Below are 26,667 nucleotides of genomic sequence, written 5' to 3'. Positions count from 1 at the left end.
CTTCAGTCGCTTCTGCCCAGAGCCAGTCCATCTTCAGTCGATTCTGCCCAGCAGCAGTCCATCTTCAGTCGCTTCTGCCCAGAGCCAGTCCATCTTCAGTCGCTTCTGCCCAGAGCCAGTCCATCTTCAGTCGATTCTGCCCAGAGCCAGTCCATCTTGACACACGTATACCCAGAACCAGTCTATCTTGTTCTTCGGGCTGTCGGTTTCCAGATGACTTGCTTTCACCTCCAGCTGCAGGTCCATTTTCTCTCAGGTCCGTGACTTCTGTTGATTTGCTATTTCTGTAGCTGGGCTAGGGACCATCCCTGGCGGAGTTACTTGTGTCTCATTGAAGTAGCACTACAAATGATTTTTTTAACTCTTCCAATTAATCTACTCATTCAAATGAATGTTGTCAAGTTGAAAATAAAAATTCCCAGCATCCCCTTCAAATTTGAAACTTCATTTGGAAACTAAGTGCTCCACTGTTCGATCACCATGTCATCATTAATTAATCTCAAATAACCAAATACCACAACCACGCCGGTATACTAACCACTGTGCCAGAGAAGTCTTAAGAAAATAGGTTTTATAGTTATCCATTGATAGTTTCAAACTTTTCTCTCTACGAAGTATAAAGGGGACTAATTCAACTTATACCACATTATGAGTCAGGTACAATTTCTCTCCCTTGTTCGAGATACCAAACAAAATAATTAATTACCAGTGGTTAATTAACTAGTTGGTTATATTTCTTAAATTGATTCTTGTTGGTAAAAGAAATAACTGCAAAAGTTTTAGCTTGATCTGAGATTAGGGTGTGGGAGAAATAACGTGTACAAACTTTTTACCAGAAAGAGTGGATATAAGCTTTGTCAAAACAAGTTTATGACACAGATTAAGGGATAATTAAGACATTATTTGAAATGTTTAATCAGCTACCAGTATTTAATCTTTGGTTCTGTTCATTCTACAGGAACTCTTGCACTGTTGTTCCTTAAGGAAGATAGATAGTGGATCAAGTGTTAGAGTAGTTCGAATCCTTTTCTGGGATAGTTGTCTTTAAATCTAACTACAAGTGGATTGTCCATCTTCAAGGATCTTGTATCATTAGATGATAAAGTATGGTGTTAGTATGGTGTTAGTAAGGTGTTAGTAAGGTAAACTTGGAATGGATTTTAGTCCTCCATGTGTCTTCAATTGTTAGCTCTGAAAAAAAAAGCGTTAATTATAGATTGTAAAGTTTTTAAATTATAGATTGTAAAGTTTTTAAATTATAGATTGTAAAGTTTTTAAATTATAGATTGTAAAGTTTTTAAATTATACTTTGTAACAGTATGTCGACATATGCCACGCATTGGGAATAGAAGCTTATTTGTTGCTGTCAGAATGGTATTAAAAATGTATATTTGATGTCAGCATACAAAATAGCTACTATTTCCCAGACTCAAATATGTCTAGGCAAATTAATTTCGCATGTGAGTATTAGAAGGGTAGCTAACAGTAACAAGGGATTCTGTTTCCATACGCTATGCCAGCTGATCTGTCATCGATAAAAAGTTATATTAGCTGATCTGTCATCGATAAGAAGTTATGCCAGCTGATCTGTCATCGATAAGAAGTTATGTCAGCTGATCTGTCATCGATAAAAAGTTATGCCAGCTGATCTGTCATCAATAAAAAGTTATGACAGCTGTTCTGTCATCGATAAGAAGTTATGTCAGCTGATCTGTCATCGATAAGAAGTTATGTCAGCTGATCTGTCATCGATAAGAAGTTATGTCAGCTGATCTGTCATCAATAAAAAGTTATGACAGCTGTTCTGTCATCGATAAGAAGTTATGTCAGCTGATCTGTCATCGATAAGAAGTTATGTCAGCTGATCTGTCATCGATAAGAAGTTATGTCAGCTGATCTGTCATCGATAAGAAGTTATGTCAGCTGATCTGTCATCGATAAGAAGTTATGTCAGCTGATCTGTCATCAATAAAAAGTTATGACAGCTGTTCTGTCATCGATAAGAAGTTATGTCAGCTGATCTGTCATCGATAAAAAGTTATGCCAGCTGATCTGTCATCGATAAAAAGTTATGCCAGCTGATCTGTCATCGATAAAAAGTTATGCCAGCTGATCTGTCATCGATAAGAAGCTATGCCAGCTGATCTGTCATCGATAAGAAGTTATGTCAGCTGATCTGTCATCGATAAGAAGTTATGTCAGCTGATCTGTCATCGATAAGAAGTTATGTCAGCTGATCTGTCATCAATAAAAAGTTATGACAGCTGTTCTGTCATCGATAAGAAGTTATGTCAGCTGATCTGTCATCAATAAAAAGTTATGTCAGCTGATCTGTCATCGATAAGAAGTTATGTCAGCTGATCTGTCATCAATAAAAAGTTATGACAGCTGTTCTGTCATCGATAAGAAGTTATGTCAGCTGATCTGTCATCTATAAGAAGTTATGTCAGCTGATATGTCATCGATAAGAAGTTATGTCAGCTGATCTGTCATCAATAAAAAGTTATGACAGCTGTTCTGTCATCGATAAGAAGTTATGTCAGCTGATCTGTCATCGATAAGAAGTTATGTCAGCTGATCTGTCATCGATAAGAAGTTATGTCAGCTGATCTGTCATCAATAAAAAGTTATGACAGCTGTTCTGTCATCGATAAGAAGTTATGTCAGCTGATCTGTCATCGATAAGAAGTTATGTCAGCTGATCTGTCATCGATAAGAAGTTATGTCAGCTGATCTGTCATCGATAAGAAGTTATGTCAGCTGATCTGTCATCGATAAGAAGTTATGTCAGCTGATCTGTCATCAATAAAAAGTTATGACAGCTGTTCTGTCATCGATAAGAAGTTATGTCAGCTGATCTGTCATCGATAAAAAGTTATGTCAGCTGATCTGTCATCGATAAGAAGTTATGTCAGCTGATCTGTCATCAATAAAAAGTTATGACAGCTGTTCTGTCATCGATAAGAAGTTATGTCAGCTGATCTGTCATCAATAAAAAGTTATGACAGCTGTTCTGTCATCGATAAGAAGTTATGTCAGATGTTCTGATAAGAAGCCGGCTAGAATATGTGAGCCACTGATTTTTTTTTCCTTGTCGTTGTTGACCAGTTTCAATGCTTTGTGCACACATTGCTCTGTGACTTACAAAATATACAGATAGCCGAAAGGTGTTCAATCCTACCCAGCTATACAAGTATAGCCACGGGAAATACTGCACAACTCAAAGACAAGCCTTTTTATTATACAAGCATTATTATTGTATTAACAAAGTTGGTTTGCCGACTCCCAGTCTATTGAATGTTTTGTTTTCAATGTATAGCCATCAAACTGGTCTCCAAAAAGAAGTACAATTTTTTTCTTATGGGGGGGGGGGGCTGTCTTATGTTTACATTAATTTAAAAATGTAGAAGACATTATTGTTTGTATTCTTATAATTGTTAGTTGCAGGCTCCCTTCTCTCCCCCACTAACGTAAACATTTTGTTTTCAACACAAAGAACAAGATTTTATTTTTCTAAAGACATTCCTGACTGCCCTCAGCCACGATTAGTGTTCTGATTGGATGTCAACTACTTATTGATGGGATCAAATATATAGATATATATAGTTCGTCCATCGTGTTTCAAATAACTGTGATATCGTCTGCCAAGAATGTGCCTTATATTCTGTACATATTTCTATGGTTTTATAGTATTCAGATAAGTATTATTATTGGAGGTATGTTAGCTTATTCATACTCTTTCATTTGGTCCTCAAAATTTGATGGACATGTAATGATGAGGGATATCTGATCTTTTTCTGTACTCCCCATTTTATATAGCAAACTAAATAAATTAAGTAAGCCTAGCCTTCAATGAGATTTGAATACAGGTATATAAATGTTTTCAGAAATTTGTAGTGGCTTTAATTTTTATTATTAATTATTGTACATAATTAAGTCCAACAGTAATAAAGAAATTGATTAGGCTGAAAATATTCATAAACAAACAAATTAGTCCTTGAGCTATGACCTAAAATACTACCATAATTATTTGCTTTTAATAGTGTATGTGTTCAACTTGTCATTACACTGTTTATATATATTGTTCACATGAAATGTACATTTAATCTCAAATTTCATTTTAGTAAATATATATATATCTATATATCAGAAATTCTCTTCTAATATGTCCACACATTAAATAACCTTGCTATCAATAGATGTTGTTCTAATGGTTCAGCACTGGGAAGAGCCTGCAAGTAGATCATGCTAACAACACACACACACAAAACTATCAATAAAACTGAACCACAAAAAGTTGTTGAATCCATTATAGAATTTTCTTTTCCAGGCCATATTTTTGGAAGGGAAGTCAAAGTTCAACAAGTACATAGAAATAATAAACACACACGTGTGCTAAATACAAATATTATGCTTATGACATGCAAATAAGTGGACTAGCCACCCACATTTTACTAACTGGTGCCTCTTTTTGGTGATAGTGAAATCTCTGCCACCAATGAAACAAAAATCCTGTTTAGATGTGTTCAAATGTATTTCTTTAAATAATAGTTTAACACTCTGCCTACTTATTTATTCGAATGAAGACTTTTCTAGTTTTTGTGAGTTTCTGCGTCAAGGAACATTGTACTTATATAGAACTTCACACAATTCATAGATCTGTAGTTCCTGAGCCAACAATACAACAGTGTTTCCCAAACTGTTCTGTGGAACCCTAGTGCTCAGCGAGGCCTAACTGGGTGTTCCACAAACTAATGGAAGAATGAACTAGTAGGCCACCAGGTGAATTCATCTCTCTAAACAAAAAATAGCCAAGTGCTCCGCTAGATTCTCAAAATGTGCAAAGAGTTGTGTTCAAGACAAAGCTTGGGAAACACTGGCCCTAACCGTAAGGTCTACAGTTTGAAGTTGGGTTCTGTCAACTCTCTGTTTCAGAAACTCTTCTCTGTAGGTTTGTAAAGATAAAAACTTTATTAGAGGACACATTTGTCAGTCAAATAAAATGGTTTCTAGTGACTTTTATGGTGAGGGATCAAGACACCAAGACTCCAATGTTTCATGAGTTAATATTAGCCAATATCACAGCCCAAAATGAAGATTATAAAGTTTTAAATGTTTGACAATTTAAAAGATTAAAAGTAAAATTGTGTTTTGCTGCATTTTCTATTTATGCAAACAGAGTTCATCAATAGTTGCTTGGAATGGCTCTACATAGTTTTGTCACACTACAAATGAAAATACCACAAAGCCTTAGTGAATTTCTGAAATTGTACACAGTGAAAATAAAAACACTTTATCAATAAAATCTTAATGTGCGAAACATACAGAAAAATAAACATATTTCTTTTGAGTTCTTATAATTTGATGATTACGCTCAATATAAAGGCAACAAGTCAGCAATGATACATATTCAAGTACATAATATCTATGTATGTATAAGCATTTGAGTGAATTAAATACATTTTTTGTTTCTCTAATTAATTCTCCTTGTTATTAGAACTAAACCACTCAACAAACTGTACATCCCACTGAAACATACACAGCAACCCACTCCTTCCCTCCACCGCCCCTTCTATCCTGTCAAAAACAACTGGTCCAAGTGATAGATCAATCAGTATCAGACTGACAAGAAAATCATTATACATTAACATTAGATAGACCAGAAGTAGAATGCAATTGGTTTGGATTGACAAGTCGCAACAAATAAATCCATAAAGCTATAGTGAATATCAACCTGCCTTTTTTTTTTTTAATCTCCATTCATAAAATAACAATATTTAAATAATCATTGTTCACAATGCAACAAAATTATTTATTTGTTTTTAACATTCAGCTGCATCTTTTGGTAAATTTTTTTTCTAAAAGAATGTTGACATCAACAACAACAAAATCAGTGACAATGTTCATTAGAGTCCACAACCACAGCACGCTTCCAACCAAAGAGAAAGTAACCCAGGCCAGCACCAAGTATGACAGCAAGACACAACCACACATTGTAGGTCATGAAGACCAACATCAGACAGTAGGAGATGAACACTTGGACAATATGAAGAAATGTCTGCAGGAAATGACCTGTGGACAACATTCTGTTCCTGGAAAAATAAAGAAACAAATGTTGACTGTAATCACTGTCACTTTAATGAGAGTACAAACAATTAAGTTTGTGAGGTCAAAGGTATAAAAGTAAATCATGCAGTTCAATCTGATAAATATTTTTAAAGTGATTTTTTAATTATTATTTTTTTCAAATTTAAAGCCTCACTTTTTCTAAATTAGAAAAAAAATCCTGACATGTTTCAATTAATCCAAGTTATTCTTCAGAGTTTCGTGTATCACTCAAAGAGTTTTCTATTTATCTTTCTTAAACTTTTCTCTCTTCCTCCATCCAATTTCAATTGAGTAGCCTGCCCTTAATCAGCTACACTTTTCAGTATTCCTGGATATTTTTTTCAGTATTCCTGGGTATTCTTTTTTTATCCCTTTCTAGTTAGCTTTCTTCTGCTTTTTACTTTCTCCATTATTTCCTCCAAGAAAAGTCCCTCAAATAAAAACCAGATTAACTATTGCTCTCTTATGCAATGGCCATTGTTGATTTGAACCCATCATTTCAATTAATGCTTCAAAACTTTGTTTCATTTTTTCTACAAAATTTTTTCCTTAGCATAAATTTGATCTTGAATAGTGTCACTTTTTAAAACAACCTGATTTTTTTTTCCCCTTTTAATTTGTTTTTACAGTGAATGACATGTTTAGAGCAGGGTGATTAAATTTGATATATTTTCTTGAGCGTTTTTTTTCCAATGGTAGTGACATAAGACAATAAGCTCAAGATAATCATTTCATGTGTTTGAAATGTGTTATATATAAAAAGCTTTGTAAAAATCTGGTTAATACCATTTCAATTTTTTTTTTAATTCATTCATTTCCTACATCTATTCCAGTCTAGATAACTGTTCTTAAGTTTCCATTCGTAATTTTCATAAATAATTTTTGATTTAATAGAAATTAATTTATGCCATTAAAAAAAAAATCATGCCTTCCAGTTTAATTCCATACCAAAAATGATATTTTCTGAGAAAGAGTTGAAGGTCATTGTGAATGTTAGCTTTTGTGTCACTTCAATCAAGTTCATCCTTGATTAATTTTTACAAAGTGATTAGTTTCAAATATCAGTTGACTAAGTTTATCATTCAAGTAAAAGTATTTCTCCATTAATACTATGGAACATATTGGATAGTACCGGTATTAAAATTACAATAATGAAAAAATGAACTTTTCCTAAAGACTTACATAACTGATGGGCCTACATGCATGACCATTTGTTCTGTACTAGATCCTGCTGGGAGCCTGGCCTCGGCATATGATGCTGGAGTCATTGTACGCTGTAAAAGTACTTCTCTCAAATACTTTAGGCCTTCATAGAGAACAGCTACAAAAAATATGATAAAGCAAGCACCCACCATACCTGAAAGAAAGAGAACTCTTTATCATTCAGAAATTCATTTAAGTAAAAGTAGATTAACTTAAGACAGAGAATATTTGCCAAGGGTTATGTTTTCAATTACAATGGGATGCATCTTTCTGAATATAATCCAGCTTTAAAGTTACCTACTTGAACACCCATGACATATTTCAAATAAAAAGAAATATTAATAAAGATCAACAAATATTAGCAAAGTTATATTTTTTTCAGCTTAGAATTACTTAATGCAATTTTTAAAAATAACTTTTCTTTAGTAAATTGCTGACTAAGAGTTGAATGCAGACTTGTGTATTTTTTAGCAGCTGCACCTCCAGAAAGAGGCTTCCAGAATTGTTCAATGTTACATCATATCAGTCTATTGCCATTTATTCAGTAATCAAAACAGACTGTTAATAATGATGTCTATCATAATGGGGGCAGTCCAATTTCTATGTAGATTTCAGTTTAAATGATCCTTTAGTAGGCTGCCTTCATTCATAAAACAGCTATAGCTTATATCAGAGCTTTAGTGAAATGAAAGCCTAAAAGAACACTGCAGGACAGAATGTAGCACTGTGTGTTGTTTGGGTTGATCATTTAAAAAATAAAATGACATGATTTAAAAGGTTAAGACATAACAACTGTTTCAAGAGCCACACATTGAAAAACTTGATTCAACTTAACAGACAAAAAACACAAAACACTCACCTCCAGCAGTTGATGTCATACAACTTTCAAACAAAACATACTCCATGATGCCAGTGTGGAAGTACATCTGGAGAAGTCAATGCAAATGCTTAGTCCAAAGTAAGAGCATTCTTTATGTAACTTATCTCTACTAAGTCATTAATTTTCCTGGCTGATTCAGGCAACCCAACCCATGTCTTTGAGTATTTTAGTTTTCATTCACTACAACACTATAGTATTATGAGTTAAAACTGAATCCATTGGATATAGACTACTAGATTTGTTTACTCAACTTCATATTCATGAACCTAAAACTCATGAGAGGTTAAGAACAAATTTAAATGTGGGTAAAGAATGGGCAATTGATACCTGTCTATGTTATTAAAAATAATTTTTTAATTGTAAAATTTATTATTAATCTAACCAGATAACAAATTTAAATATTACATCCAAGGGCAGAGAATTTAGAAATGATGACATATCAGAGTAATCTACCTTACTATTCAGACTCGTAGATGATACTAGTATGTCTACAAAATAGAGTAGCTTTATTAAATATATATTATTTCAATTAGGAAATGCTGGTTTACAAAGGCATGTTATTATTAGCTATTTTAACTCAACCCATCCTCCAAATACTTAATGATGATATTGAACTTTCCTTATATTTCAATGGAATTTGACATAGCTTAGCGCCCTGCTAGAGTACATGGGTTGAAGAGAAAAACCTTTTTTACAAAAAAAAACATCACTCAATTCTTTTTTTTTTCCATTAATAAGCAAACTACCTTCATATCCATTGACATGTTCATATTCATGCCATGCATGCTGTGGTCCATGCTGGAGTGGTCCATACCAGAGTGGTCCATGCCTGAGTGGTCCATTCCAGGCATGTTGTGTTGGTTATGGTTCATTGTAGTGTTCATGGGATGGTTGTGAGGCCCCATTGTGGTTGTGGCCATGGCCATGTGATCATGACTCATCTTGCTATGATTGTGGACTACCTCTGGATTTGAAAATGTCTAGGATTCCTCAGACTAGATTGATCACTACAACAACAAAGGAAATAATGTCTAGTGATTTATATAATGTTTATTCAAGCAAAATAGTAGAATATATAAATGAATTGTTTTTTCTTCCTATAATAATCTTTTAGCTTGCATTTAAACATTTCAAATCAACTTGCTTACCTAATCAGTTAAGTAATTTTACAACCAGACTTTATTTCGTTTACATGAGTAATATAATTTGTTTGACAATTTTACAACCAGTGATATACTTGTTTATGTTATACACATTTCCTATGTTTCTTCAGAATCCAAGAAATTATAACCCAGCCTTAACCCCCAGCAGGATGGCAGTGAATTGCAATGGGCAGAGTTTGAGTCTTGGACCATAGAGATGACAGTCCAGAGTGAATACAACACAACCAGGCAGCCATCCTTCAACTTAGAAACCAAAACAGTCCTGTAGTTGGGAGAAAAAGCATCTATTAACTCTTTCTCTCCTAACTGACGATACCAGCGTTGATTCCACCAGAATGTGGTAAATAATTAAGGAGAGAAAGAGTTAAGTGATCTCTTTCTACTTGTAGAGTCTGATGAAGAATTCCACACATTTCACAACAAACCATAACAGCTCTAAAGAAATAACAAAAGCTTAACAAGACATCAAAACAAGTAATCAAGTAACTCAGACCAAAAAAAACACACTAAATGTTAACAATAAAATGATCAGATTGCAATACAAATTCAAGGATAATAAAGACTTTTATAACTATGTTTTTTTAAAGTATGAAATGGTGGAAGACAGAAAGTAGGAGGGTTAAAACTGAAAAAGTTTGAGCAGGGCAAAATATGTGACTAGAAGAGAAGTTTCTTGAAGACCATAGAGATATTAGTCAGTGATGAAATACAAAGCAACTCCTGTTTCTAAAGACAATGTCAATAAAGCATGCACCAATAGGTGAAGTGTATCAGTTTAGATTGTATTCTAAGTGTGCAATAGTAAACAATAAAAGATCTACTGTTTAATACAAAGAAGAGTCTAGATCTAGTAGCAAGAGCATTGGAAGGTTGAGGCACTGTTCAAATTTGCCAATGGAGGCCCCATTCCTGCAGTGTTATATTTAATGTCAAGCTAAACAAACAAAAAAAAACTGTTTCTTTTGGAGTCTCTTTTTGTCTGAGTCTCTGAGCTTTTGTACACTTGGCAGACTGTCGAACTGTAATGTAAACAATGTCTAAAATTCCATTATTTTTGAAAGGGAGATAACCAGTACTCTGTCCAACATTCTCTGGAGAAGGGACAATTAATGTCAATTGTTTGATTTTATTTGCATGTTAGTTAGTCAGTAAAGTTAGATGTTTAAGAAAGTTTTGTTTGTTTTTGTTTCAATCACACATTTACGTAAGACTTAAATAAAGATAATTTAAAAAAAACAAATAGCAAAAACAGTGGGCTTCTACACTGTTCTTCCAAAACCTTTTTTTTATTCCCCAGAGAAATGCGCACTTGGCCTTGCCCTTCACAAGTCCCGTATCTCTACAAGTCCCGTATCTGTATCATTAGTTGATGGTCAACTGCCTGCCTTTCAACGCATGCTCACAGGAGTTATCTCAACAGTTCACATCTAAACTTTATCACACATGTAGTACAGAGAAACAAAGTCGGAAACAAAAGCAACAATTACTGTGTATGCGTGTTTCTATGTGCTTTATCAGCTGCTATCTAGAAAAAAAAAAGTCACACCTAACCCTGGATCCGCCAGTGGGTGACAGGTTAGTCGGAAACATCTAGATGTCCTCCAACGTAGGCCATCAGTAGACTGTACAAACGCTATCACCATTGTTGGAATCAAGTTGACAGCAACATTGACAATCATTTCTTTCTAGTGGATCAGCGTCCCCCCCCCCCCCAACTCTTTTCACCCCTGACTTACCCCTGTCTCTCTTTAAAGGATCAAAATGAACGGAACACACCGGTGTTGATCACGTGACCATACAGATAAACCCTATCAGACGACAGTGTAACCAGCTTGAGATAGACATGACACGAGAAAGTCGGAGACTGCTCAGGGGGGAAAGACACAGATCATTAAGTTGTTTGATTTGACAGATAGTAAACAAAAACTAAGAGGCGTTACAGTGGCGAGGCACTGCGTCAAACATACGTACACGTTTAGAGCATCTAGTCAAAGTAGAGAATATGGCTTGCAGGTCTCAATGGAACATCTCACAGTACAGAAAACATTGACAGCAGGTCTTGCACTTCAGAAAACATTGACAGCAGGTCTTGCACTAGAGAAAACATTGACAGCAGGTCTTGCACTAGAGAAAACATTGACAGCAGGTCTTGCACTTCAGAAAACATTGACAGCAGGTCTTGCACTAGAGAAAACATTGACAGCAGGTCTTGCACTAGAGAAAACATTGACAGCAGGTCTTGCACTAGAGAAAACATTGACAGCAGGTCTTGCACTAGAGAAAACATTGACAGCAGGTCTTGCACTAGAGAAAACATTGACAGCAGGTCTTGCACTAGAGAAAACATTGACAGCAGGTCTTGCACTAGAAAAAACATTGACAGAAGACCCAGGATGTAACGTGTAGCATCATAGCTGTTAGATGCACGCTTATGAAAGTAAGATCCAGTCAAAACAAAACAAAAAGATATGACTAAAGAATAGCAGTGGATCACCAACGTCCACTGTACAGATAACACCGGTATCGTAAAGCAGGTTTTGATACAGCACAATATTGCTTTTGTCAAGACTGATGGTTGTATTGGTTCATTGTTGTTGTCAGAATGCGATGTACCAGCAGTAAATAGGATTAGGTCTATAATGTTTAATGTCTGTCTAATGTTTGTGTATTTATCACATCATCATAGTCTATAAAGAAAGTAGAAACATTTTGGTGTTACGTTTGACAACACACAAACACACACCTAATCTAGGAAGTGTTCCAGACATTTGAAAATAAAGAATCAAAGTTTGAAGTGTTTGTTTGTTGTTTTTGTCACAGTTACAGTCAGAAGTTCAAAGAAAGCATGGACAAGATAATGTGCTAAGTTCAAGGTTACGACATTTCTACTCCCATGTCTGACAGACCAAGAGCTCACCTATTGATCTGGCACCAGAGACAAACTACACGTAAATACAAACTTACCCCCAAACTGACTTCACTGCGCGTGCTCCAGAGAGCTCTGATCCCAAAGAAGACATCCGATCAGAGCCATGACTGAATGACAACACTCGAGACAGTGTGAACGCCGTGTCGCATGTAGACTTAACTTGGTCAACTTTCACAAATGTACACAGTGGCAGCAGCACCCCCCCCCCTAACCCACACACCTTTGTTAAGTTTGTATAGATATAAATAATGTGTTGACAACTTTCTAGAAAGTTGGGTGGGGGGGCTGAGGGGTAGGACAAGACAGAAAAATGTTTAGACAAGAACAGGATGTTAAAATGAACATTTGAATAATGAACTGTGATCCTATGAAAAATACATAGATACAAATATGTAAGACTGTGTTTGTCAATTTTGTTTACAAGACTTAAACAAGCAAAATAAAAAAAATACTTTAAAAAAAAAATAGCCCATCTAAGTGGAAGAACACCATCTTTACAACCACATTTCTTAATACAGTAAGATTCATTTCCCCTTTTTGATACAAAACTAAATGAATTAATTACCACAATTTAATTAGCTGACTGGTTAATTATTTTTTGATTGATTCGTTTTTTGTTAGGAATAAGAAATAGTTGTGTGCAAAGTTTCCACTTCCACCAAACTGGGAAGTGGGAGAAATAACGTGTTCAAAATGTGTCCCAGACAGACAATCGGACAGAGTGAGTTGATAGAAGCTTTCTAAAAATACAAACAAGGGGAATGGGGGAGTAAACACAAAGAAAGATGGCCCTTAATATAGTTCAAAGAAATAAACTCGAAGAATTGACAGAACAGTAAAGTCATATATAGATATAGATAAATTGCGGAGTGGGGTAAAAATCCCACACACACCGAAAATATTTGACATGCCATTTGTGTGCCGTTTATATGGTTATGCCCGGGCCGATTTTGATACCCAGTCCGCCCCTGAGACCAGCAGTAACCATGGAAAGATACTTTAGTCAGTGGTCGCTATCTTCAAATTAAACACTGCTAATCAATGACCTAGTAACTGCATGACTACCCAGTAAATCCTAGTCCCCAACCTACCCCCCATGCTGAAACAAAGACAACAAGACTAGTGCCACAACGATTGAGTCTAAATCGTGACCTCTACATCGAAGGTGCCAGTCTAAATACCCAAACACATCGGTTCATTAACTGTGTCAGCGGTGTACGCGTGCCTGCAGCCCCCCCACCCCATACACACACACACCCATTTTCCCCTTCTTTTCGGAAATAACTAAAACAAATATTTCAGTCACGTGGTTCCAATGTAGACACATGTTTGATAGTAAAGAAGGGTCGGTTTCTACAACGCAGGTAAGTCTGTAATGGGCTCGTATAAAATCATATTGGTCTTAAGCAAGGCATGTAGCGGGCCTGTTTTTGTCATGCAAAGGTCGTCAACAGAATGGGAACAAGAAATATATATAAAATACTACATATATAAAAAAAAAAGCTTATATTAAGTGTAATAGTATCAATTAGTTTGGATCGGTCATGTAATTAAACTTGGAATACATCTAGATTAACAATAATAAATTTGTGATTAGAAATACTTTTACCGGTACCAATTGTTTTTATTTTGCGCGATTTCATGCTTTTAACTTTCTCAGTGCTCTATGATCCTATCATTTGCTTCGTTCAATTGGGAAGGGGTTGGGGGGGGGGGGGGAGAGAAAGAATGGGGGTAGCTGGGTGAATGTTACCGTGATCACTTTTTTATCATGTATTTTATTTTGTACAAAGTTGTACGACTTCAATTCGAACTGGAGGGTTCAAGGTTTTTATAGCTCTCTAGTTGTAGTTTCAAGTGACCACCTCATTCTCTACTCAAAGTAGCTATCTAGTTGTAGTTTCAAGCGACCACCTGATTCTCTACTCAAAGTAGCTATCTAGTTGTAGTTTCAAGTGACCACCTGATTCTCTACTCAAAGTAGCTCTCTAGTTGTAGTTTCAAGTGACCACCTGATTCTCTACTCAAAGTAGCTATCTAGTTGTAGTTTCAAGCGACCACCTAATTCTCTACTCAAAGTAGCTCTCTAGTTGTAGTTTCAAGTGACCACCTGATTCTCTACTCAAAGTAGCTATCTAGTTGTAGTTTCAAGCGACCACCTCATTCTCTACTCAAAGTAGCTCTCTAGTTGTAGTTTCAAGCGACCACCTAATTCTCTACTCAAAGTAGAAACTTATACAACCACATCTGTTAAGTACAATTGCTTTCCCTTGTTCGATATCAAACCAAATAATTAAAAATGGTTAGTAATTGTGCAAAATTCCAACTAGATGTGAGATTGGGTGTTGGAGAACAGACAGAGTGAACTTTGTAGAAATTCTACCGTTCTGACGTCATCACGTTAGCGGAAACGTCCTAAAGTGTTTTCTTCAACCAAAAAGTTGTGTCGACCTTCTTTCAGACGTCTCACACGGCGTAGACCTACATTCTAATAGGTCCAAGATAGAAGGTGAAACGACGCCTCTAAATGGAATTAGTTTAATGTTTGAAACACCAGAAACAATGACTGGATCAATGTCCTAATAGAACAACAATGCAAACAAGACATAGAGTTTGTACCTTGAAAAAAACACTTTGATTCCTTCGCGCTCCTTTTGTCAGAATGTTGGGGTGGGATCGCCCCAAGGTTTAAGAGAAGCTGGTCTCTCCCACAATAAAAAGATTACGTTGAGATTATACAACTCTAAGGACTCAAGGTCAAGGTCTGTCTCTGATGGCTCCAAGCTAATGCCCATTTATCCCCTAATTGCGATCAGGACGAAACCGAAAGCTAAGCACCACCAAGAGACCAGTTCATTTCTTTTTTTCTACTGTACCGCGTAACATCACTGTATTTGGAAGTCGAGGGAGCGGTCCTATTTGAGTGGTTAAAGACTAGGTAAGGGCTTTATTTCATTACCGTCAAGTGCAATGAGCTCGTTTCATACAGCAGCCCCATCGCAAGTCCCTTTTGATTCTCTATCAGTGTTTCCCAAAGTGGGGTAGGGGGTACTCGTTGCACATAGCTAACTATGCTGATTCTTTGTAAAATACACATTTGGTTTATAAATTAGTATAGAATATCATACATTTTAAATCCGTTTTATTATTTATTTCAAGTTTTTACACACTCAAATACGGCGCTATTTTACACTTTTAGACGAATTTCTACAAAGATCAGAAAATGGATAGGTATGTTACAACTTCCGTTGACACGCCCACTTTTTCAATGGAAAAACTGTGTTTCCATTTTTCTAGAATGTCTTCGATGTGTCTCTGAAGCATGCAAAAAATAAACTCACTAAACTTCATTGTGATAGAGTGTTGTAGGCCTACAAAAAATAAACTCACTAAACTTCATTGTGATACAGTGTTGTATGCTTACAAAAAATAAACTCACTAAACTTCATTGTGATACAGTGTTGTAGGCCTACAAAAAATAAACTCACTAAACTTCATTGTGATACAGTGTTGTAGGCCTACAAAAAAATAAACTCACTAAACTTCATTGTGATAGAATGTTGTAGGCCTACAAAAAATAAACTCACTAAACTTCATTGTGATAGAATGTTGTAGGCCTACAAAAAAATAAACTCACTAAACTTCATTGTGATACAGTGTTGTAGGCCTACAAAAAATAAACTCACTAAACTTCATTGTGATAGAGTGTATGTAGGCCTACAAAAAAAATTTCATTGTTATTAAATCCTTTTTTTTTTGGGGGGGGGGGGGGGGGGGCAAGGGGTACTCAGCGTTACGAAAATTCGAGAAGGGGTACTCATAGGTCAAAAGTTTGGGAAACACTGCTCTATTATATTAGATTCTTTACACTATGTCGACAGGAAGCAACGTTCAGGCTTGAAACAGGTCCGGGCCGCCATCTTGACGGAAGTAGATCTACGTCCACATAAGTTCCAGCACAAGAAACTATTTGATTTTCTTCTGTCTGGCACTTCACGTGACTAGTGTTTAAGCACCTAGAGTCCTAGATGCTTTCTTTGTGCACCTTAACAATGTTGTGATAAGGAGGCTAGCTTTAAAAACGATTAATAACTAATCAATTCAAATTTACCGGAAAGGGTTTTCTATGTCGTAAAAAAAGCTCAATTTTTCAAATCACTAAAAAAAATAAATAAATACAAAGGTAAAAAAAAAAGGGGGTGAGGCAATGACATTTAAGGAACACAACTCCGAAACGAAAAAGTATATATTGTAGTGATTATAGCGACGCACCTTAGGTGACCCACAGTGAACGCGCATAAATGAGGTCACCAATCGAAACTGTAGCTTAAAGATAGTTTTGGTTGATGCTTAGGCTTTCATAGAGTGAACATCTATTACATAGTGATTGAGACTGCACTGTTGCCTTTCTCGATTAACAAGTATTCACTCAAGTCAATTTAGGTTCATCTAATTCTTATATATGTCTTGTTCGTCTATTGATTAAATGGAACTCGGTATTAATACACTCGCACAGACAGACAAGATACCGGTACAGTACACTATAAACCTAATGTTACGTTACCTAGACCTAGAAACAGAAAACACAACAAAAGGATGAATCTATTTCAATGCTATTTGAAGAAGACATGAAGTAGATGTACAGTAGATCCACCTCGATAGGACGTGGCTTAACCAGAGGACAGCGTCTAAACATGTCACAGGTAGAACATTGGGAAAAGGAATAAGGAACTACGTGGCTAGATGACCCAAAGATACTCTCATGATGAATGGGATCCGCCATGAAGGAAGGTCTGCTCCCTCCCTAAACTTTTGGTTTTCCCGTACAGTGAAGACTAATGATGGAAAAGTCAACAATTGTTTGCAACTAAAATAAACAGTTACTGTAAAAAAAAAAATGTAGAAAATGAATATCTATACCAAACTTTCAGTTCTACAAACTTTGCATCTCTCTCACCCTTTTTTTTATGTTCATTACTGATACAATCTACTTCATGCGACACACACACTGACGCGTATGAGCGCGCTTTTTTTTTTTTTTCATTTTCCTGACGAACACGGAAACTATTGTTCTCCTGAAACTATTCTGCTACTTCTAGATTGGTGTACTACTTACAGAGATACACAGCTCAATCTCCAACCAATAGGTCCACACAGAAATAAAGGGAGTAGGATAACACCAATCCGTCACATTTAAATCTCTTTCGTCTGTAGGACACAAGGTGTTTAGAAATTCCCACCGAGAATACATGTTGGTTTGATTTGATCTCCCAATGTGAAACAAGTCTCGGCCAAGCATTGGGCTGGATTTGACCAAATCGTGTGTCTCCCCTCCTCCACCCATGCTTATGTCTTTAAGAACATTTGGACAACCAGATCATTTTATTCTCGGAATGTCTTAAGTGCCTTGACCGGATATCATCCCAAGGTATTATTATTTGGTCTGAGAGTCAACAAATAGTCAACATATTCATCTTTCAAGCTCAAAAAAACGTGTCTTTGGTGAACAGGCATCTGCACCAAAAATTCTTCATTAGTACTCAAGGAACGGGGTGGGCCGAATGTCACGAGCTCGACTGAAAGTAGCGACCGGAAATTCTATTCGGATTTAAGAACGTTCTTGTAGGAGAAAGGAAAGATTGGTGTGGGTGTCAGTTAGGTCACACGTACGATGAACACATGCACAAATGTGCGCGAAATCTAGCTCCACGCATTTCTTATTTGTCTTTTTGTTTCCTGAATTTGATTTTGTCCCCTCCAACCCGCCAGTCTCTAAACTTTAACTTCCTATTTGGAACCCAAGAGTCGCTTCTCAAATTCTTTACAAAGCTGTGTTTACGTTTGAAAACTTCATTTTATACGATTTGAACAGGAACGATACTCTCGGAATATCAACATTTTTAGCCTCATATCTCAGTGCAGAATGAGACAGGGATGTTTGCGCACTACATCTCAGTGAGGAATGAGACATATATGTTTGCGCACTACATCTCAGTGAGGAATGAGACATATATGTTTGCGCACTACATCTCAGTGAGGAATGAGACATATATGTTTGCGCACTACATCTCAGTGAGGAATGAGACATATATGTTTGCGCACTACATCTCAGTGAGGAATGAGACATATATGTTTGCGCACTACATCTCAGTGAGGAATGAGACATATATGTTTGCGCACTACATCTCAGTGCGGAATGAGACTAAGATGTTTGCGCAAGCAAATAGACAAGCCTTTAAAAACACACACACAAAAGGGAAGACATCAACAGTGTCATTCAGAAAACGAGGACACATGAGAGTACACATGCATCATTGTTTAGAAATGTATCCATTCATTCTAACAGACACACACACACACACAAAGGTCACGAGTTCACTCCCGCATAAATATAATTATAATGTGTAGGTAAATATTGTAAAGTGGGTCAAAGCGCTAGTAATCCAGTAAGGGTGACGAATGTAGGCCTATACACAAATGGCTATAATTCATCACTTGATCTTAGCGATCAACTCTTTCATATTTTTTTTTAATTATGTGTAAAATCTTCTCACTGCTATGCCACTACTTGAATAGTGTCTTTTCATGTCTAAAAGTCGTGTAGTAAGGGACATTAGTTGAGTGACCTAGTCTAACCACTGACAGCTCAATGTGATCAATCTGAAAGCATTTCATTCATTAAGTGTTAAAGTCGATCAATTGTACCATGAGGCTTATGAGAATGACGACTCTGTGTTATTAGTCAGTGGACGTGCCGCTCAATAAAGAATGGAGATTTATACAAACTGGCATTACTCTTATGGTGCCCGGATCGACTCGCCTGCTAACCGACACAATTTAATCACCAAGCTAAATGCATAGGCTTTTGAAGTAGGTCCTCCACATTGAACGTCCTGTAGGAAGTGAACAAGCGAAACAAATGATCAGACACAGAGGAAAGGAGAGTAGTTCAAGGACACAGACGTCTCTATGTGTGGATGTCACTAAATAGTCTTCAATGAATGACACCAGCCTAGTTTAGTTGTACTGGTACTGCATTATTGAAACCCCCCCCCCTCCTTTTCCAAAGAAAAAAAAAAGGTTACAATGGAATAACTCCATTCCTTCAAGAAATGTCGAGTTCTCAAAAGTAAAACATAACAAGAGACTTACCAGCACCCCCTCCTAATCATTCCTATACTACCAGTTCATCTTAGTAGTGAACATAACATTACGGATACTAGTGAGGAGATGTGAACATCACATTACTAGTGAGGAGATGTAAACATCACATTACTAGTGAGGAGATGTGAACATCACATTACTAGTGAGGAGATGTGAACATCACATTACTAGTGAGGAGATGTGAACATCACATTACTAGTGAGGAAATGTGAACATCACATTACTAGTGAGGAGATGTGAACATCACATTACTAGTGAGGAGATGTGAACATCACATTAAATCACATTACTAGTGAGGAGATGTGAACATCACATAACTAGTGAGGAGAAGTGAACATCACATTACTAGTGAGGAGATGTGAACATCACATTACTAATGAGATGTGAACATCACATTAAATCACATTACTAATGAGGAGATGTGAACATCACATTACTAGTAGGGGTGCACCGGATAGTCGCTCCGACTCCGGCTTCTGCCGAATATTCGGCACTTTTCACTATCCGGATCCGGTCGGATATCACTACCGGATAGTAAAAGCTACACCTGTATTTCTATTAATATTGTTAGGCGCCTCCGCGCTAAGTCTTTTCCAGATACGCCAAACGGAGGTAACACTTAAATATCGAAACAACACAGACGAAAGGCAAACAATATAAAGGTAGTCGACGCTGATAAATGATGTCCAACAAGAAGTTTAAACTAAATCTCCATGTTAATAAAAATATACCAATATTCATAAAGCCGCTCATCTGTAGATTTCGGATACAAAGATTAGTTTATGATAAGCATATCTGTTAAAAAATGCTGTTCATTTTAATTTATCAATCAGTAATAGAGTTTAAAGCAAGAAAGTAAATAAATAAAAAATATGAATATATGTATGTTATTTGGAAGATTTGCAAAAACTTCAGTAAAACGAGCTGTTTGAGTCATGTAGGTATCTTGCTCCAGCCGAATATCTAATTTTACTATCCGGCTCCAGCCGGATATCAAAAAGTACTATCCGGTGCACAACTAATTACTAGTGAGGAGATGTGAACATCACATTACTAGTGAGGTGATGTGAACATCACATTACTAGTGAGGAGATGTGAACATCACATTACTAGTGAGGAGATGTGAACATCACATTACTAGTGAGGAGATGTGAACATCATATTACTAGTGAGGAGATGGGGGGGTCAGTTACATGAACACACGCCTCTGTTGTTTGAAACCGATAGTGTTGACACTCCCAGCCTATGTAGTCTAGACACACCTTTCCTTGCTAGCACACAACGTAGTGTACAACAAAATCTATAATCTAATTATAAAACAAAACAGCTACTCAGCAAACTGCTGCTCTGAGAGTAGAAGTGTTCATTTCAAACCAGCCGTGGCTACTCAAGTTAGATTTACGACAACGCTTGGAAGTGGTTCGTTTGCTTCCGTACCCAAACTTGGCCCCGCGAAATTCGTTTCGGGCCCCAGAATGGTTAAGTCCGGCCCTGCTATTTATATATATATATATATATATATGTAGTAGATAACCTAGATTAGTTCCTAGTCCAAACCTCTCGCAGGACAAATGGGGATGGGAGAGGGCAGGGTTTGATAAATTTAAACGACAGTCTAGCGCGCAGGCAACCATCGGTAATGTGAACACTACTCTTGTGTTTTCTCGTGGACTATCTGCAGAAAAGAGAGTGATCTTTCCTTTACTTCTCGTCCAAACTGTTGAGGGAAGAAGAGAATTAGATAGATAGATAGATAGATTGATAGATAGATAGATAGATAGATAGATAGATAGATAGATAGATAGATAGATAGATAGATAGATAGATAGATAGATAGATAGGTAGGTAGGTAGGTAGGTAGGTAGTTAGGAAGGTAGGTAGGTAGGTAGGCACGCAGGCAGGCAGATAGATAGATAGATAGATAGATAGATAGATAGATAGATAGATAGATAGATAGATAGATAGATAGATAGATAGATAGATAGATAGATTCTATAATATATAGATCTAGTTACTAGTATAGTATAGAAAGTACAGTACCCCTTTCAGACTTTGCAATCTATGGGGCAGATGATGTAAAAGTCATCTGTTGCTGTGGGCGTCATATAGTCTTTACTTTCCCAGCTACAGTCAGTTACCCAATAGAGCAGGCTGGACTCAGAGCTACCCTAAAGATCCAAAAATTAAAAATCCCAGTTTCATCAGGATTCGAAACTGGACCCCTCGGTTCAGAAGCTAAGCGCTTTACCACTCAGTCACTCTTAGTATAATCTAGTCTAGAAGTATACAGAGTAGTAAATAATACATTTTTTTATAGTAAATGTATTCAATGTTCTTTCTTAGTTGTTTTTTTTTTAAATAAACTAATATCTGGAGTATCGGAACTCCACTGTATCTAGACTGTCACCATCTAGATAAATTTTATTTTCTTATAAATGATCTAGATCAGTGATAGGCAAACTATGACACATGGGTCAAGTCTGACCCATGGAAAAGTTTTGCCTGGCCTACTGCATGTTTTGTAATAGTAATTAAAAATAATTCAAGTTGAAATATTGAAGAAATATTTCGACAACAAGTGTGTCTCATTTGTAAAGAAACAATGACATTCATAAAGACTATGTACCCACACTTGACTTCGAAACAAAAACATTATTTATTATTATGCATCCATGACCAATGAAGAAAGAAAACACAAATCTGAAGATTTCTGAAAAGAAAATACTTGGCCTGCAAAATCTTTTTCCAAAATTCTATACTGCTCAGAAAGCAAGTTATATTGTTGTGTATTGTTAAAAGTAATAAAAAAGTTTTTGATGGTGACTTTGTTAAACAACATATGACTCAACATTGCCAAGTTTTGTCTTCTTAAAAAAAAGGAATTTTAAACTATAACATCAAGAGTCGAATCAACATATTCAATTTCCCATCACAGTTAACCGCAAAGATGAGTAAATGTAAGTGCTGTGATATGAATGATACTATTAGTATTATCTATAAGAAAACTGTTCTGTCACAGAAGAGCTAGCAATCTGCATATGTGTTCTTTGAAAGGAACAATTAAAGGGCAAGAAATTGTTCATGAATCTATGGAAAATCTAGGAATTTGAAAGTACCTACATCAAGAAAGCATTACATATCAAGACATCCTTTTTCTGCTTCCTCAGTTCATTAGACTCTGAATACTCTAATGTGCATTACTACACAAAAGTAAGATGTTTTAGTGCAGGACACGTCTTCAAGTGAGGTTGGAAACTAAAATACTAAATAGTACTAAATAGTGTCTTTCTTCAACTAGAAAATGATCTTTGAGATGTGGCTAAATGGCTTTCGGATTTTGCTTTTTTTTTTTAAAATCTTCTCTATCGCATTAACAAATCTAATATTAAAGATACACAGGAAAAAATCAATTAATAAATATATCTGGGACCAAAAAGGTGTTAAGACTTTGATGCCATTGAAAAAAAATAAATTTCAGAATGTTTTTAGTGTGTATTGTAAAGTAGTAAAAACAGACTTGCAGCTTTAGTTAATTGAGCTCCATTCTAATAATTATTTCAAATAATTAGTTCAAGATATTCCAGTTTTCCTAATTTAATATCTCAAGCTCAGAGAATTTGTGCAATGTTTCCTTTTATGATCAGCAAAGAAAAATCTGTGTCAGAAATTGAGTATTATTACTCCCAATTTGAATCAAATTATGAAATACTATTATGAAAACACAGTTTGAATTCATACATAGCATTAGCTAAAATTTTGATAGCCTTAAATCCAATAAAAAAATTTTCTGGATTTTCTTTTTTTTATATTATGGCCAGTCAAAGTTGTTCAAGTTTTTAGGCTGCTCTCTAAAAAGTTTGCCCATCATTGATCTAGATCAAGTGACCATATAAGATTCTATATAGATCTAGTCAAATCTAATCTAGAATAATAATTTTATAAATAGATCAAGATCTATACATTAAGTTGAATGAATAAAATCACCACATTCATAGTCATTTTCGTCTAACAAACACTCCCTCTTTTCTGTTATTTTCGAACACCCCACAATATTTGTTAACTTTTTGACTCCAGAATTATTTTCCACACTAGGAAATATATTATGATCAAAAGTAGAAAAAAAAAATTATTTACGATATTTATTCATATTTCCACATAACTTTATATGAAAACCATTTAAAAACACACAAAAATTAATGTTCTGAGCTCATTATCCCCTATCACTATCATCAATGACATTAACAAACACTATTTTTATGTTGAAAATGCATATCAAAGGGATATAACTCAAGGTTGGGAAATATAAATTTTCTTTCATCTATTTTGTAACATTTTGTTACATAATGTTATTTGCCTTAGGTGTTAAAACAAGTGTGATGTGAACGGGTAAAAAGAAAGGGAATATGACCATATGTGGGTACTTATGAATGTAAACATAGTGCTAACGATGGGGTCCATTTAAGTTGTCCAGCTGGCTTGTTTATTATAGCCTGATATAGCATGTTCCTATTTATTTACATTCTAACTCCTGAAAACAATTTTTAAAATATAAAAGGGGGGGGGGGGGGAGAAGTTAGATATAGGTCTGTATAAGAAATATGTAATGGAGAGGGGGACAACACAAGACTTGTCATGGAGTAAATGCTTAATGTGGTGAAATCATCTATGCCTTTTTTTTTGTTATTGTAACGTCTTGAGGATGCGTTCACATCATTTATTGATCAAACAGGTCCAATTATAAACCATCATGGTCAAGGTGTGATATCAGTCCCAAATACTGAGTCAGTCACAAACTCTGGGCTGTTATACTTGTGTGGCGCACAAATTTGTTTACAATATTTTATGACTATTTTGCAACAAATTACTAATGTGCTACAAATTTTAAAAAGACAAAGGCAATCTAAAGTAACAAGCTAATAAAACAAAAAATATGCTCATACAATTAATAAACAAACACAGTGTTTATTATAGCACAACCCTGCTCTCCCTCTTTCTTATTCTGTTTCTCTTTTGCACCCTAATTATTAATCAACCAGGTGGGTACTAAGCATGGTATCATCAAGACATACCTGAAAAAAAAAAGTGGCGAGAGAGGTGATGATCGATCAGTTACCAAATTTAGATTTAGTCATAGTCACTGAGTGGAGTGAGCGGGCTAGACATGCAGGGTCAAGCAGTTTATTTTTTGTCAACTAGGTCTAGTAGGCAGTTAAAACGTGTGTCTAATGGCCTGGTTGTGGCATCGGTTATAAGCAGAGAATGGGGCCATTGAGAGTGGGAAAAGTAAATAAGTTAATACTGACCTGTCTGTCATGAGTTGGTGTAAAAAGAAATTGATATAAAAAAAGAAAAATGAAGATAATAAATTTTTTAAAATATAACTATGAAGTTCTCATTAATGGAATGACACTGAGGGTGTTCGCTAAGTTACAAGTGGTGGAAGGTGTTCATAATGTCAGTGCTAGAACTCAACAACCTGACCCTCTTTGACATTATATTTTATTGTAACTATCATACTTAACTATGTATGGGTAGTGAAGCAAAACAACATAGATCTAGATTCTAGAATCTAGACTATACTAATTTATTTTATTTATATTCTATTTTAATTGACAAATGAATGGATGACGAGTTTATAGATCTAGAATCTAGATTGACTAGGCTAGATGTTTGCAGTTTTTTCCTTCTAGTCCTAGGACTAACCATTACAATTACGGAGCTATAAAATTAATAAAAATTCAGTAGGGCTTAAACTGTAACTGTTCAATAGACGAAAAATAGACTAGACTGTTTTCAAAATACTGTTTACAGTTTTATTAGTTTACATTATTTATTTAATACAGTGTTGTGGGTGTAAGTTAGTGTAAGTGTAACATTAACACTTACTAAACTAACATTATTTACTAACACTACAGTAATAACAGTTACTTACTTAACTTACAAGTTACACTCTTACAGTTTACAGTTACAGTAAACACTGTGACTAACACTAGATCTAGTAACAGTAACAGTACTTAGTCTTAGTACTAGATCTAGATCTAGTAACTAGACTAGAACTAGTCAGTAGAGACAGTAGATGAGTAGTCTCCGAGAGTCTCAGTAGACCTACCTTGAATTTTGAAATATATAAATAAGTCAGCCTTGGCCTTGCGTTTTACAACAGTTGAAAACATATGCCAATGGAAAAAAAAAAGTGATACACTTGATACAGATCTAGATATTAATTAAAGTACCGTGTTGATAGACCCTATATAGTATCTAAATACTAGATCTAGAATCTAGTAGATCTATGATTTTTTACAAGGCCATTATGATTATCATAGACATTATCAAAAGAATGATAACTTTGGTCTCACTTCCTGTAGTAGTTGTATCACATGATTCACTATTTTTAGACCTCCGACGTAGATGTGGATGTATATAGATTTATAGAGCATACATGACTACATCTCAGCTGTTTTTAGTGTCTATCAATCGAGCTACGCAAGTGACGACTTCCCGGGACTAGCCTGAGAATTTAAGCAATACTAGATCTAGATTCTAAATCGAATGGGTTCAACCCCCCCCCCTTTCTGAAATGAAATCCCCCCAACCCCGCAGGGGGTAGAATTTTGAGACTGATTTTTTGCTTTGGTTTGTTTATTTTAGGTGAGATTTTAAATTTAATATTAAACCATCACTTAATTGCCCCATCGCAGCCGGGGGGGGGTAAGTTTAGAATCCTCTTAAAAGGAGGGGGTGCGATTAAACCCCCCTCTTATATAAACAATAACACAAAAAAAAATTCTTCTCATCAGCCGCACGGTTCACTTCACACAGTCACTTGTTTTATTATATACTTAAGAGAATTTTAAAAAAAATATTACAATTTTATGTGATGTTTAAAATGTTTGTTTTGTTACCTTGTTATGCAGAATTATATTTTTTGTGTGTATTTTTTGTGTGTACTTTATAATTTCCTGACATTGGCTATGGTATCCCATATTACCCATTCACGGAGGACAATACGGTATACTAAAATGATTTGATTTGATTTCTTTTACTCAAAAAATGATGCTTCAATCCACCTGATCTTAAGTAGAAAGTTTATTTCATATATATATATATATATATATATATATATATATACTGAATCCATTTTATATTAGCAGTTGGTAAAAAAAAAAAAAAGCAATTTAAGGTTTTATAACTCTTTAATATTTCCTCACTTTTATGTATAC

General features: G+C 35.5%; 2 protein-coding genes across 7 annotated transcripts in view; one reads left to right on the top strand and one right to left on the bottom strand.

The window, feature by feature from the left end:
- Window positions 1–4,624, top strand: part of LOC106060293 (monocarboxylate transporter 14-like) — a 38,955-nt gene extending 34,331 nt beyond the window's left edge. Inside the window, exon 10 of the mRNA XM_056040267.1 lies at window positions 959–4,624. Within this exon, the coding sequence (XP_055896242.1) occupies window positions 959–996 (38 nt within the window). The 3' untranslated portion in view covers window positions 997–4,624. The remainder of the gene's footprint in view (window positions 1–958) is intronic.
- Window positions 4,298–25,797, bottom strand: LOC106076401 (high affinity copper uptake protein 1-like). Of its 6 annotated transcripts, none has more exons than XM_056040268.1 (5): window positions 25,553–25,797; window positions 8,938–9,198; window positions 8,171–8,237; window positions 7,291–7,465; window positions 4,298–6,092 (listed from the first exon to the last, which is right to left on the bottom strand). In XM_056040268.1, the coding sequence occupies exons 2-5, from the start codon at window positions 9,130–9,132 to the stop codon at window positions 5,891–5,893; spliced, it is 639 nt and encodes a 212-aa protein (XP_055896243.1). In that variant the 5' UTR covers window positions 9,133–9,198; window positions 25,553–25,797; the 3' UTR covers window positions 4,298–5,890. The 6 variants fall into 6 exon arrangements, with proteins under 6 accessions (XP_055896243.1, XP_013092701.2, XP_013092702.2 ...); XM_013237247.2 differs by having other exon boundaries at window positions 25,557–25,797; XM_013237248.2 differs by lacking the exon at window positions 25,553–25,797 and adding an exon at window positions 25,380–25,527.
- Between the last annotated feature and the right edge of the window lie 870 nt (window positions 25,798–26,667).

Source organism: Biomphalaria glabrata, chromosome 9, assembly GCF_947242115.1.
Source record: "Biomphalaria glabrata chromosome 9, xgBioGlab47.1, whole genome shotgun sequence".
Taxonomy (NCBI): domain Eukaryota; kingdom Metazoa; phylum Mollusca; class Gastropoda; family Planorbidae; genus Biomphalaria; species Biomphalaria glabrata.
This window is presented reverse-complemented; position numbering and strand designations above follow the sequence as displayed.

Bases quoted from the DNA above. Each gene is read 5' to 3' on its own strand.
- LOC106076401 (XM_056040268.1), bottom strand. From the start codon at position 9,132: ATGAGTCATGATCACATGGCCATGGCCACAACCACAATGGGGCCTCAC. The intron at 7,466-8,170 runs GTGAGTGTTTTG...TCTTTCTTTCAG, and splicing joins TATGACATCAACTGCTGGAG to GTATGGTGGGTGCTTGCTTT. The intron at 6,093-7,290 runs GTAAGTCTTTAG...TTATTTTTCCAG, and splicing joins CATGTAGGCCCATCAGTTAT to GAACAGAATGTTGTCCACAG.